Consider the following 14,048-nt stretch of genomic DNA (forward strand, 5'->3'; position numbering starts at 1 on the left):
TTGTGTGATTTTTAATTTTAGGTAGTGTCTCACATAATGAAATTCTTTACTGTTTAAAACCATGTTACATATTTGAGGATACCTTAGATATCAATTCAGAACAAAAGTGCTTACATTTATAGTTAAAGCTTTAAAGGGATAGTTCACCCAAAAATGAAAATTCTCTCATCATATACTCGCCATCCCAGATGTGTATTTCTTACTTCTTCTGAACACAAATGAAGATTTTTAGAAGAAAATCTCAGCTCTGTAGGTCCTTACAATGCAAAAGAATGGTGGCCAGAAATTTGAAGTTCCAAAAAGCACATGTAGGCAGCATAAAAGTAATCCATAAGACTCCAGTGGTTTATATATGAAGCGATATGATAAGTGTGGGTGATAAACAGATCAATAATGGACCACAAATGGACCTACAGGGCTGAGATATTCTTTCAAAAATCTTTGTTTGTGTTCAGCAGAAGAAAAATTTTAAGAAATACATTTTAATAGGAGCAAAAAGATTTTTGTTAATTTGAATACCAAATAAATAATTTTATTTTGCAGTAAACACAACACCTTGGTAGTTCTTAACCAAAAACGAAATATCTTTGTACAGTCTAAGCATAATTAACAACAGTCTAAAATCACATCATAAGTGCCAATTGCTTACATCTTCTAAAAGTAAAAACAAGCCACATAAAAATAACTCTAAACATTTGACCCCTCCCCCTTTCTCTCACTGTCACTGATATGACATCCAATGAGGGTCAAGTCTGAAGAAATGCATCAGTGCAGGTATGAGACGTGAATCATGTAAAAGGTTAATGTCTTTGTTCTGCTGTTGATGGTTTAGTGACCGCATAGATGTTCATTCATGTGTTCATGAGTTCTAACAGCAGGTCTTTTTCTCCTCTTGAAACTCATTGATGGGGCCGCTGTGACCCAGAGTCACAGCACTTATAGAGCCTCGAGTCACCTCTCGACTTGCAACCTTATTATGGATTGCTGATGGGAAAAAAACAAGATTGAGAATTTTAATTAAGTATTCACAGTAAGTTTAATTAAGGTATAAACTAGTTCTATTTCAAAACAATATTTCACTTTGTTGGAATGTTGATCTAGGATTACTAAACCACTGATACTTGAGAATGTATATAAAAAAAGCTAAATTTACCTGTTAGAATTTCAAGGAAGGCAGATTCAACATTAGTTGACTCCAGTGCCGACGTCTCCATGAAAAGTAAGTCTCTGTTCTCTATTTTAGAAAATAAAAAAATAGGACTACAGTCAGATTAATTAAAAAATTTGATTTTCTCCTTTACCTAAACTAAATGTGCAGATGCTTTTATGAAATGCATAATTCTTCAATGTAACTTATGCATTTCATAAGAGCTAAACTGTTCTAGCTTCAGATTAAATTTTTGTTTTACAGATTGCAAACGAACCCAAAACTTGACTGTGTCCGTATGTGTAAGACCAGCATACAGTCAATTTTGTTGGCGAGTTATGAAATGTATCAACACCTGCAAAGTCCTTGGCCTCCTCTCTTGGTACAGTGCGCAGAGCCTCCAGGTCACTTTTATTTCCCACAAGCATGACCACAATATGAGGATCTGCATGGTCATAGAGTTCTTTTAGCCATCGCTCAACATTTTCATAAGTTAGGTGTTTGGTGACGTCATAAACAAGCAGGGCACCAACTGCTCCCCTATAATACCTACAAGAGAGAACCATGTGTTATTATATATATATAAACAGTAAGGGGATGTTCAGACATTTGATATCGAATCTATTTATCTTCCTTATAATTCATCATCAATGCAGTTTTCATAATCAATTCAATTTTTCTGGTTAACCATGCATATAATCATGCATACATACTGTATAGTGAACACTGTAAAACATTTTCATAATTTTGATGGTTAAAGAACATTAATTGGTTAACGGTTAGTTACCTTAATAATATATTTAACAAGACAATACATTTCATTTTAAGGTACAATTCTGTAAAAAAATTTATACAAAAAAATTATAATTTTTTGTATAAATAACTGTAAAAATGTATATTATGTATAACAAGAATACATATACTTTTACAGTAAACTAATGTAAAAATCAATAATTGGGTGTTCCCAGAGGTCCCTGCATGACCCATCATATTTAATTAGATTTCATAGGAATAGATGTTTCTTATTATTTTTAATATCAGTTATTTGTATTGGGGCATTCTGTGTTATATTTTATGTAGTTTAGTTAATGTTTATTGCATTATTTTAGTGTCACATGTGTTACCCTTTTCTGTTTGTTTAACACTGTCTCTACATGTGTATCCTGCAGAGACCAGAGCGGGACTGCTGAGTGCATTTTCCATTTCCCTTTTTAATTTGTAACTAGTGGCACATTGTAAACATTCAAATAAAACAATCTAGAGCAAGTAGTTTTCCTAAAAATATATGTCCCCATATGTGAACAGCGGGAATAAGTTGTGAAATTTTAAATAATACCAAGCTATTTTTTTTTTTATAAAATTGTTTATGTTTCTAAGAGTGTTGTTTATTCATGTATTTGAGATTGTACAGGCATTACAGTTGATTTTCTGTCAAGCTACTTTGGAACAATATGTTTTGGGAAAAGCACAAATTAAAAAAATAAACAAATACAAATTATTTGACTTGATTGGACTTTTAGGTTTCAGTGTTGTTGTTTTTTTTTTTCTACTTTGGCAACAATATCTTAATGTTCTCTCTTTGCACTTTCAAGCAAACAAGTGATAGCCAGTGCTGAAGGATTTTACCAATCAGAAATTAGCATAATTAATTCTGACGCAAGTCAAGGCCACATTGTACACATTAGTGTACATTGTATTTAGCAGCATGCCGTTTTGTGATAAATAGATACAATTTTAAAAAAGATATATCGGATGAAATTAGAGACTCTAATCTTTTGTTTCAATGTAAAAACTTAATGAGGTTTCATACCAGATGTAACTTTGTTGATGTTTCTCCCAAAGACAAACTCCGCTGTGATTGGTGCCATGTTGTTTTGTTGCATGACTCGTATGTCGAAAGTTTAACCGTTTACTGACAGCACAGAGTCTCCTGAACTAAGATTAGTTGGCTTAAATTAAATTCAATTATGTGTTGCGTATAGTGAAGCCAAAATACAACGTCTGCACATGTGTACAAGGTCCCATGAGGGTATTAATTGCTTTTATAGATCCAGAAGGTTAGTCTATTAAGTTTATATAATTTAATAGTATAAACAGTGAAACTGGAAAATATATGGGCATCAAAATGACATCCCATGAAGCCTGAAACATTATCACCGTATTTGTTTACAGTAAATGTCTGGCAACCACATCTGCCATTCAATTCTGTTAAGGAGGATTAATGCACAATGCTGCTATTTCACTTTATGTGTATCATATGAATATCCGATGCCATCTTAAGTGTATGGAGTGGTATATACTATCTTTACCCAGGTGTGTACAACACATTGGTTATGCTTTAAAATGATGACCAAGTAACCAACCTTTAAAAAAGGTGTTTCTGGGTGTGATGCTATATCAATGAGGACAAATTCCCCAGGCTTTGTCATCTTGAAAAAGGATTAGGTCTATTTTGAATGTATATAGATTCCTGTTTGAATACCATCTCAGAGTCAGAGCTTTTAGCAGTTTTGTAAAATGAAATTGGGCACTTACGCTGAGGTAATGGCCCTGTAGCGCTCTAGACCAGCCGTGTCCCAGATCTGGGCCTTGATGGTTATATTATCCACTTGAATGGACCGAGTGCTGAATTCCACCCCAATAGTTGTGCGGCTGTCATGATTGAATTCATTTTTAGTAAATCTTGACAGCAAGTTGCTCTTTCCCACCCCTGATTCTCCAATTAAGACCACTAAGAGAGACACAACAAAATGATGTTAGTTCCCTTTGATTAAAAACTTCTTTAGATGTTCATGTATTCTAATTCACAACAATTACTGTAAAAAGTGAATATATGAAAAGGCATTTTTAAGTATGTAATCCTCTTAAAGAAGGTATTGAAAGAAACATATGTAAAGTATCATACTAAATTAGTATGAAAAGAAGCATGGTAAAGATAGATAGATAGATAGATAGATAGATAGATAGATAGATAGATAGATAGATAGATAGATAGATAGATAGATAGATAGATAGATAGATAGATAGATAGATAGATAGATAGATAGATAGATAGAGAATAGAAAATATGAATTAGACACACCTTTGAAGACAAAGTTGTAAGGTAAATCTGTCCCCATGTTCTCCTCTTGCTGTAACGTGTCAGTCTGTTTTTAAAGTAAATGTGTTGCTCTTAAAGTTCACTGGCAAAATAAAAGCAGACGCTGCAGGTTTCTGCTAAGATTGATCCATTCTTATGCTGTTCTAAAGGCACTTGCAGACTCCGCTTTGAGACAGTTAGGGTGGGGGAGCAGGTGTAACAGGTAAAACCACTGACACATACACAGTCTATGGGAGTGACTTCACACTCTCATACAAAACTATTAAATCACAGTTCCTTCTCACAACCTCAGACTGCACATCTCGTACAGCATATATGAAAAGCAGACCTAAAAATCTTGTTGCATCTTATCACCAATAATTCTGTTTATCTATTTAACAAAGATGAGAAAATGTTCTTCATAAACAAACTTGAGCACGATGAACAACTCCAGGTTTCTTAAACCTACAATAGGTTTTCACATTTCTCATGTTTGTATGTTTGTGACTGATGCAACCAGGGATGTCCTTCGCTATACAACACTTTATAATGAAAATTAATATCTTTAATTTAGAGCAAAATCCAAAAATAAAAATAAAGAAAGCAGATTTTGGATAATACAATTCTTTCAAGATAAGTATTTAGTAATAAGGCTTTCAAATGATTGTCAATATTAATTTGATAAGCTTGCACTAAAAGTTATGAGTCAACTGTGTATTTGAATGTGCAACAGTCAACAGCTTTTTTATTCAATAAACACCAACATTTAAATATTGTTTGTACAATTATAAATATTAAACATTACAAAAGATATGTATAAAGCTTCTTGTAAGACACACAAAGGGGGAGGTTATAATAGCTACATAAAAAAAATGAAGATGAAAAAGTATATTAGTACATTAGTACACTATTCAAATTATTACTCACTAAGATCTGAAATCTAAATAGCTTTTTTTATTTTTATTTATAGCACAGCCTAGCTTTACTCAATAAAACCATAAATGTTTTTTTTTTACTGGTAAATGTGCATGGATTAAAGGGATAGTTCACCCAAAAATGAAAATTCTCTCATAATTTACTCACACTCATGAAATCTAAAATATGTATGACTATCTATCTTCTGCAGAACACACATTTTTAGAAGAATATCTCAGCTCTGTAGGTCCATAAAATGCAAGTGAATGGTGACCAAAACTTTGAAGCTCCTAAAACCATAAACGCAGCATTATGACTGTACAAGTACATCACCCAGACGTCTGTTTGATTTTTGTGTTTACATCTGTAAGATGTACTTTTAACGCTGTTTGCTCATCTGCAATACGTCTATAAGACGTATGTCAATAAGTTTGTCTCAAATGTCAATAAGACATTCAGAAGATGTCTTTGAGATGTTTATGATTTAGAAGGCTTGTAAGTCTAATCTTTAAAGATGTTTAGCAGATGATAATTAGATTGTGATGCTTTCCAGATGAACAGACATCTTGGAGATATATTGTGGGAAGTAATCCATAAGACTGAAGTGGTTTAATCAAGATGTCTTCTGAAGAGATCCTATCAGTTTTTGGATGAGAGCAGATCAAAATGGAACTATTTTTCCACTGTAAACCTTGACATTTGCAGTCTCCTAGGCGGTCATGATTTCAAGCTCGATTACACTTCCTAGCGCCATCTAGCGCTCTGCGCATGCATCAATCTCTAGGAAGTGTAATCAAGATCATGATTGCTAAGGAGACTTATTATGATAGTATAATGAGATTAACTAAATAAAAATATTTTTAATTTTCCTTTGAATAATCCATGGATCTACAAAGTAAAAATTGCATTTCCTACAACACACTCAACACACCGGCCAAAAAAATTAAAAATTAAAAAAAAGGTCTTAAAAAATGCTAATTGTTTTCATTCATACATTTATGTTTATTACACCACAACTGAATCAACGCAATTCCAAAATAAGATCAAAGTATTTTTATGGTAGTCGTTGCAGGAAAAAGTTTAAATTTTATATATTTTTTGAATTTAGCATCAGTCAACAGCTGGTTTCCTCTGACGTCACAGCACCGCCGCGCCGTCATTTTTGTGACCAAAATAAACATGCCTGCTGTGTGCTGCGCTGTGGGATGCCACAACAATCGCCGAAAAAATAAAGATATTCGCTTGTATTCCATCCCAAAAGAGCCAAAACGCCGTCTAATATGGTTAGCTGCTATCAGAAGAGCACACTGGACTCCAACAAAACACTCCGTGCTGTGTAATGAGCACTTTATATCAGGTAAATTGGGGGACTAGTTTCATTTGATATCGTTGAAAACATTAGGCGATACGATAAACAAATTATCCAAGCATTATATGAGTATAGTCAATGTTTTATATTGATTTACTAGTGGATTTCCTGAATATAACCTAGTCTCTAATAGCACTAGCATCTGAAGCATACAATGCAGAATATTGCTTAAATTAACATAGTCAGTTTCAAGGACACGTATGGTACTGTCTTGTTATCCTAACCATGTGCCACCAATTTTGACAACACCCTATGCTTACCCCTCAGGCGAAAAAAGTGAGAACCCTATGAGCCCTGACTTTGTGCCATCTGTGTTCGCACACACTTCAGCTGCACAGAAACAACGAAATGCATACAAACTGAAGAGGTTTGAGCAAACTCAGGCACTCAAAAGAAAGAGGACCCATGCTGTAGATGAATCCCATACCACTGTAGCCATTAATAATAGTGATACAGACTTAGAGAAGACAGACAGGTGTGATGAACACAGCTATGCCACTACTGTGCACTCTCCACAAACTTTCACACCTTGTACCAACACGGCGTGTCAAGCTACAGTGAAAGCATTAACTGATGAATGCACAGCACTGAGAGCAGAGATCACTCGTGTCAAAGAAAAAGCAGACCGCATGTTCTTCGAGTCTTTCAAGGACAGCGATAAAATGGTGCGAGAACTCACTGGCCTGCCGTCTTATGTGAAATTAATGGCCGTGTTCACTTTCCTCTCTGGATTTCTAAGGGATAGTCCAGGGTTGACTCCCTTCCACTGTTTTTTAATTACACTAATGCGGATTAAATTAAACGTACCATTATGTCTTTTTGTAAACATGTTTCACCTGTCAAAATCTACTGTCACTAGAGTGTTTATCAGTACTTTGGATGTAATGTATTGTAGACTCTCTAGATTCATTGTTTGGCCGAGCAAAGAACAACTGCAGATGAGTCTACCGATGTGTTTTAGAACAAAGTTTAGCAATTGCACATCCATTATTGATTGTTTTGAAATATTAATAGAAAAACCAAATAATATGAACGCTTGTGCTGAGACATACTCCCAATCCCAGCATCATAGCACAGTTAAATATTTGATATCCATTACACCACAGGGGGTTGTATCTTTTGTATCAAAGGGCTGTGGTGGTCTGACAAGTGACAAGGACTTAACTGATACATGTGGATATTTGGATATGCTATCACCTGGAGATGTGATACTTGCCAACAGAGGTTTTGATATAAGAGAAACTGCCGGCTTGGACTCGGCTCACCGGAAGATACCGGCGTTCATAAAAGTGAAAGAGCTACTGCATCCACTTGAGTTGGAAGAAACAAGTCCTGCTGCTGTTCGAATGCATGTAGGGAGAGTTATTGGCCAGGTCAAGAAAAAATACAAAATTTTGCAGAACACCATCCCTCGGTCTCTGTGTTACTCGGCAAATGAAGGACAGCTGACGACACTTGACAAAATTGTCACAGTTTGTTGTGCCTTGAGAAATATTGGTCTCTCTGTGGTTCCTACAATTTAAACCATCCAATCTTTGTTTGATTGCAATATGACTGTGACGTTGTTCTTTTTACAAAAAAATTTAAATGTGTTCCCACCACAAATACGTCCCTTGTGTGTGGCTATAAGAATGTGTAACAGCATCTGAGTTTTTACTGCTACATTTACTAATATATTTTGAAATGAAAAAATGTAAAGGGTTCAATGATGTGACAATCATTTTGTCCAGATCTATTAAACTATTTAAAAATCCAATTCACACAAAACAATTACCTACTTAAATTTACTACCTCTTTTATGAACATGTTTCCAGTTTCTGAGTTCAAAGTCATTTTTATATACTTTTTTCCTGTTGCTTAAAGTCAGAACTACCATGTGGTGTAAACGTCCAGAGACAGTAAAAAAAAAAAAAAAATGTCTCATTAAAAGCTAAAATTCTTGAAAAAGTAATGATGGTACAAGTAGTGCAGAATAATCTTTTTTTAGTATTACAACAACAGTTAATCAAATGTGTTTAAAAATGTGATCAATATTTGAAAAACCTTTGACCACCAAATCAAAGTCATGTGGTGTAACTAACATTTATGTTGACAAAAAGCATAAAACATGTCTCAAGACTGTGTGAACTTTACAAAAATATCCAACATTTTGACATTTTTATGAAAAGGCACATTTTGTTCAGGTCATGTGGTGTAACCTTGTGAAACCTTTCTGATATTCTTGACTCAAAAATTCCAAATTAATGACTAAAACAGCAATTGCGAGTGGGGTGGCCAATGGGATGGCCAGGCTTTGGTCCACTATGGCCACTGCCTATGGGTAATCAGTTTGTCTTCAGTTTGACACTAAGCTTCATTTTTTAATCTTAATATAGAGGATATTTTGTAAGCCAATACTTTTTCTTTTTATTAAAAAAAAAAAAAAAGCTTTTTTTTTAATAAGCATTTTAAACTTTTTAAAACAATTTATGTCAACAAAATTAAGGCCGGGAAGAGGAAAATTCAGTTAATAGTGACAGTGTCCAGAAAACGCTTATATAGCCAGTTATGATGGATCCTGATAAAAGGTGAAATGATCGGGATCGGTATTGGCCGATCAGGTGACAAGGAGATCGGTATTGGCTATAAAAAACCTCATCGGTGCATCCCTTGTTTTTAACAGTGAAGGAAATATTTTACAATTTTGGTCGTACCCGCTAGTATTTATGAATAAAACCAAAGTGATAGTCATTCAGGTCTCATCACACTTGATAACATTCAACCAGCTACAAGATAAAACCTTTATCTTTCAAAATGATAATGTTGTGCATTCAATTTTCCTCTTAGGTCCGCCAATGTATCCTGGTATGAGGGGACCTCCACCAATGCCGCCTCCAGGTTACAGTGCGGGCTCACCCAGACCTCCACCCTTCTTCTTTCAGAGAGAACCACCCCTGCCTCCACATCCACTTGCACCACCCAGGGGTCCAATGAGAGCTCCAATGCCTCCCTAAACCTAAATGTGAAGAGATTTTTGGAACCTTATTGTTTTTATTAACATACAATTCTTTGCTTTAATAGTTGGATCTTGCTTCTTTGTATAGATTTAATAGTTTTTTGGTTATTTTACTTATCCAGAACTAGCAAAGAATAAACTTTTAGATTACTGTGTGTAGTTTCCTTGAACTGTTAGGGTGTGTGGGTGACTTGGGGCTAGTTGTGACAAGTGCTATACATCTCAGTAGGTTCTGAGTCATAAGTCCAATTACACAAATTGTGTTTTTGTTGTTTTTCTAGCAGTGGCTTCAAACATCTTGTTCAAAACTTTTTAAATTAAAAACATATTTGTGAATGATATCTTCCAAACTAAACTTTTAATATTTGTTTGTTATAGCTGTTGGGTAAACGTGTGAACACAACAAAACCACACTACCATACATTCTAGCAAGGATATACTATATTTTATATACTATATTTTAACTGAACGTTAGAGAACTATGAACTGCATTCTCAAAGTTATTTTTATAAATGTCAGGGCTAGTTGTCACACATGTTTTAAAGGTGCACTTAGTTATTTTTTGAAGTATGGCTAACACTGACACCTAGTGGCCTGGATGCTGCATAATTCAAACATTTACCAATGCCATAGTATAAATTCACTATGCACAATAAACCAGGACTAATTTAATCCATGAATAAAAGTGTCCAGTAAGAGGACAGGTATTGAGATTGAGCTGGTCATGTGATGCTAACATGGCTGCACCCATGAGGTGCCCCTACACCATGTAGAATACAAACGTTTTTTTAAAGGTTACTGATATGACTGAATTCTTCATCTCACATAAGCGGTCATTATTTAATACATGTTACAAATTTAAGTAACACTTTTTAAATGCAAAAATGACTGAGCGCATTTTTAAAAAAAGTTCCATTGTGCAACTTTCCACATGTGTTTGATGAACTGTATTATTTCTCCTAGGCAATAATGTGTAAATGTTCATAGCCGTCATAAAGCTATTGACTCTAAATTAAACCTACTAGACAACTAGCTCCAGTCTCACCTATAGTGTGGAGGTCTCTTTGTAATCCAAAAATAAAAACAAATCAATCAGAAGCCAACAATTGCTACATTTTAAATCAAACATAGGTCAAAAGCTTTATACATCACTAATATGCACATAATAACAGTGATTACACTGATCAGGATTTTGCACCTGGATCGGTGTGCTTCAATTGTAGTATAACACTGTGGTTCACTCTTACAATGTGAAAGGACGGTACTATCTTAAAGAAAACATTTACAATTTAATGGATGGTTTGAATAGGAAATAATTACATACTTCCTATAGTAGAGGCAATCTAAACTGGTTACAAATTTGTATAATTTACATTGAGATTCTTACACATCCTTTTTCATCAACAAGACAGTGAGATTTATACAAGATAAATTGATACAAAATCCTGATATTGAAATCAGACTTCTTTTACCTTTATGAAAACATTTATTCTCTTGTTAAGCACAAGAGCTCTCCTAACTTAATTCTTCTGTTTGAAACTTCAGCAGAACATAACATTGAAAACATATTGTAGACAAGCAGAAAGAGGAATGTGAATTGAATGTACAATGAATGGGATTAAGCAGTATACCCATTAATGAAACAAATACTATGTGTATACATTTCTGTAGCATCCCTATGCGTGAAAATAAACAATGACTAAAAATACTAAAATGCAAAGGCACTTTTTAAATGACTGTTTATCACTCTTGTAAGTGGTCAATCAGAAATATAAAAAATTCATTCACTGGTGTACTTAAAAGATGGATTATGCAGTTTCAAATTCTTAAAATTGGTGCACCATTTTATTTCCAATGCAAATAACATGTAACTGCCAAAAAACCTGATTCTGAGATCTTGTTAAAAACAACGCATTGTGTAAATGTTCAATTTCAAAAGTGATGAAACTAATTGTCTAAGGCAGACACAGTTCCAGTCTAGGGGTTTTTAAAAGGTAACATCATTTGTAAAGAGTGAGTCTTCTCCAGCTGTCTTTGAAGAACACAACCGAGAAAGAATTCTCTTTCGAGGTCTTTGACTAAAGAATGATACATTAACCAAAACAGAACAAGTTAATAAGTTACAAAAGACTTTGACTTAATTGCAAAAATCAAAATGAACCAAACCAAAACCATGCTGATGCACTCTTTGGTTGCTAGAGCATTAAGTCCACGCTGCCGGGTCGTCTTTTATGAAATGACCTCTGTGTGACCCGCTGTGGCTTCCCCTAGAGTTATCTGCTCGTCTGCAGAATCAACATCCTCCGTTTTAACAACTACACCACCTTCTGAAAAGAAGACAACTTCCTCTTCCTCTTCCGCTATACCCATTTCCTCCTGCACAAGCACGATCTGCTCCTGGTCCAGAGTGGTGGTGCCATTGGTCTGTCCGTTGGACATTGCCTCCAGTTTCATTCGGTACCCCTCTGCTTCCTGCTCTTTGCGGAGCAGCTGTTGACGATATGATTGAGCTTTCCTGTTAGCTTCTTGCAACTGCCAATGTAGGTGCTCCTGGAGAGAAAGAGTGGGGTGATAAACATTATCTACCTGTATTGGGTTATGCCGGACCGATATTGTCTGGTCTCCTAGGGACCGTTTCACCTGGTATTAAGATGCGTTTTCGAGATCTGATCACATGTGGTCAGCTGAGACGCATTCCTGTTTCCACCTGGTATTACCATGCATCTCAAATGTATCTCCTGTGACCACTTGTGTTCTGATTTCTAGGCAAGGGTCTCTGATTTTATGGCAAAATACATCAATCACTATGTCATTGTGTTACTGAATGATAATAAACAGCAAAAAAGTAATAAAAGACAAAGACAGTGACGCTTTTTACGAAGCCCCTTAGAGGACAGGGTGGGATTATTTTTTCTTAAATTGTTTCACATTCCTCGCAATGAGTTTCGCATTCCCTCGCTCCAAGTTTACCATGGTTTTAATACAGTAACCATATTTTAACTATGATATTTGCAGTACCCATCATATTTGTAGTAAAACCTTAACCACATAATTATGATTTTATTACAATAGTTGACATTTTTCTGTATTATTACTATGGTTTTCCTATGAACATCAATGTAAAAATATGGTTAATATAGTAGTCAAGGTACATTTATTGCCATTAAAACTACTGCAAGTGCAGGCAAAACTAATTGTGAGGGAATGCAAAAGCTATAGTGAGACACGCAAAAGTTATTCCAACGGCACATAAAACCATAAAAACAAAAATTCCCTGTCCTAGTATGATCTGTCCTGTAACTGATGGCTTTGGCTCAACTATGCTCAGATTCACAGAAAACAGAATGAGACTATTTTATAATCCACATTTGGCTGGACAACCAAAAAACTTGGCATAGTTACTGAATAACTAATATAAATAAAAGAAAACTGTATTAAAAAAATGCGTCCTATTATTAGCAGTTAATACAGCATAAAACACATGATCTGACTCATTTAATTGAGTAACAAGAGGAATACGCCAACTTTACTATGTTATAGATAAAATTATACACACCGTTTCACCAGTCTCTGTGTGATTGGATGCGACTTCAATTTTCCTTTTACGGGCAGGAGGTTCGGAGTCTTCTACCACTTCCTCTGTGATTTGATTGGCTGAAACTGCCAATACTGAGAGAAAATACAGGAAATCAAACATCCTTAATTCACGGTACAGGAAGTATAACATGGCAGTAACAATATCCCAAATGGAAATTATAAAATATTTTGTTGTACCTTGTCGTCCATCCTGCATCGTGACAAAGAACGGTTGGCCGAGTCCATTTGTTTGCAGATTTCCGTGTTGATCTGTTAATATGGTTATGACTCTCTGACCCGATTCGTTCACCACTTGCTGCATACTTGAGTCTAAGGCGCTGACAGCAATCGCCTCCTCTGTGTTACCTAGACAGGAAAAAGCTCAATTATTATTTCAGATCAGAAAATGACTTTTCCATGAAAATTGTCACTTGATTTCAATATCAGTCAACAGACAGTCATCTTGTACCTGAGCTGGTTTTGATCAAGTCTGTGAGGTTGACGACGCCTCCTTGAATATTGGACATACCCTGGATGATGAACTGTGGGGTGGAGTTTCCATTTGTGATTGACGCTTCAGCATTTCTGTTTACCTGATTCTGCATTCCCTTCTAAAAAGACAGAGAATTTAACATCATACTAATGATGATTAGGTTTGTTGAGTCAATATAAGGTGCATTCAGATAGTATTAAAACCCCATTTTTTTATGTTGTAGCCGTATGCTAAAATGTTTTTAATGATTATTTTACACCAATCTACATTCCATACCCCATAATGACAAACCAAAAAACAGATTTTTGATAACTTTGCAAATTTATTAAAAAGAAAAAACTGAAATATCACATTGACATAAGTATTCAGACCCTTTGCTGACACTTGAAATTTAGCTCAGGTGAATCCCATTTCTCTGGATCATCATTGAGATGTTTCTACACTTTGACCGGAGTCCACCTGTGGAAAATTAAA

General features: G+C 35.0%; 3 protein-coding genes across 3 annotated transcripts; 1 reads left to right on the forward strand and 2 right to left on the reverse strand.

Moving 5' to 3' along the window:
- Positions 1–12: 12 nt before the first annotated feature.
- LOC127620328 (ras-related protein Rab-25-like) lies at positions 13–4,402 on the reverse strand. Its single transcript, XM_052093527.1, has 5 exons — positions 4,230–4,402; positions 3,683–3,878; positions 1,503–1,696; positions 1,154–1,234; positions 13–984 (listed from the first exon to the last, which is right to left on the reverse strand). The coding sequence occupies exons 1-5, from the start codon at positions 4,264–4,266 to the stop codon at positions 869–871; spliced, it is 624 nt and encodes a 207-aa protein (XP_051949487.1). The 5' UTR covers positions 4,267–4,402; the 3' UTR covers positions 13–868.
- Positions 4,403–6,305: 1,903 nt separating this feature from the next.
- On the forward strand, positions 6,306–10,429 carry LOC127620074 (peroxynitrite isomerase THAP4-like). Its single transcript, XM_052093169.1, has 3 exons — positions 6,306–6,498; positions 6,778–7,175; positions 9,337–10,429. Exons 1-3 carry the CDS (start codon positions 6,321–6,323, stop codon positions 9,358–9,360), a joined length of 600 nt encoding a protein of 199 aa, XP_051949129.1. The 5' UTR covers positions 6,306–6,320; the 3' UTR covers positions 9,361–10,429.
- A 181-nt stretch (positions 10,430–10,610) lies between these two features.
- Positions 10,611–13,688, reverse strand: LOC127620073 (GA-binding protein subunit beta-1-like). Its single transcript, XM_052093168.1, has 4 exons — positions 13,551–13,688; positions 13,280–13,447; positions 13,062–13,174; positions 10,611–12,055 (listed from the first exon to the last, which is right to left on the reverse strand). The coding sequence occupies exons 1-4, from the start codon at positions 13,684–13,686 to the stop codon at positions 11,735–11,737; spliced, it is 738 nt and encodes a 245-aa protein (XP_051949128.1). The 5' UTR covers positions 13,687–13,688; the 3' UTR covers positions 10,611–11,734.
- Positions 13,689–14,048: the final 360 nt, after the last annotated feature.

The sequence above is a fragment of the Xyrauchen texanus genome, chromosome 26, assembly GCF_025860055.1.
Source record: "Xyrauchen texanus isolate HMW12.3.18 chromosome 26, RBS_HiC_50CHRs, whole genome shotgun sequence".
NCBI classification, from domain to species: Eukaryota; Metazoa; Chordata; class Actinopteri; order Cypriniformes; family Catostomidae; genus Xyrauchen; species Xyrauchen texanus.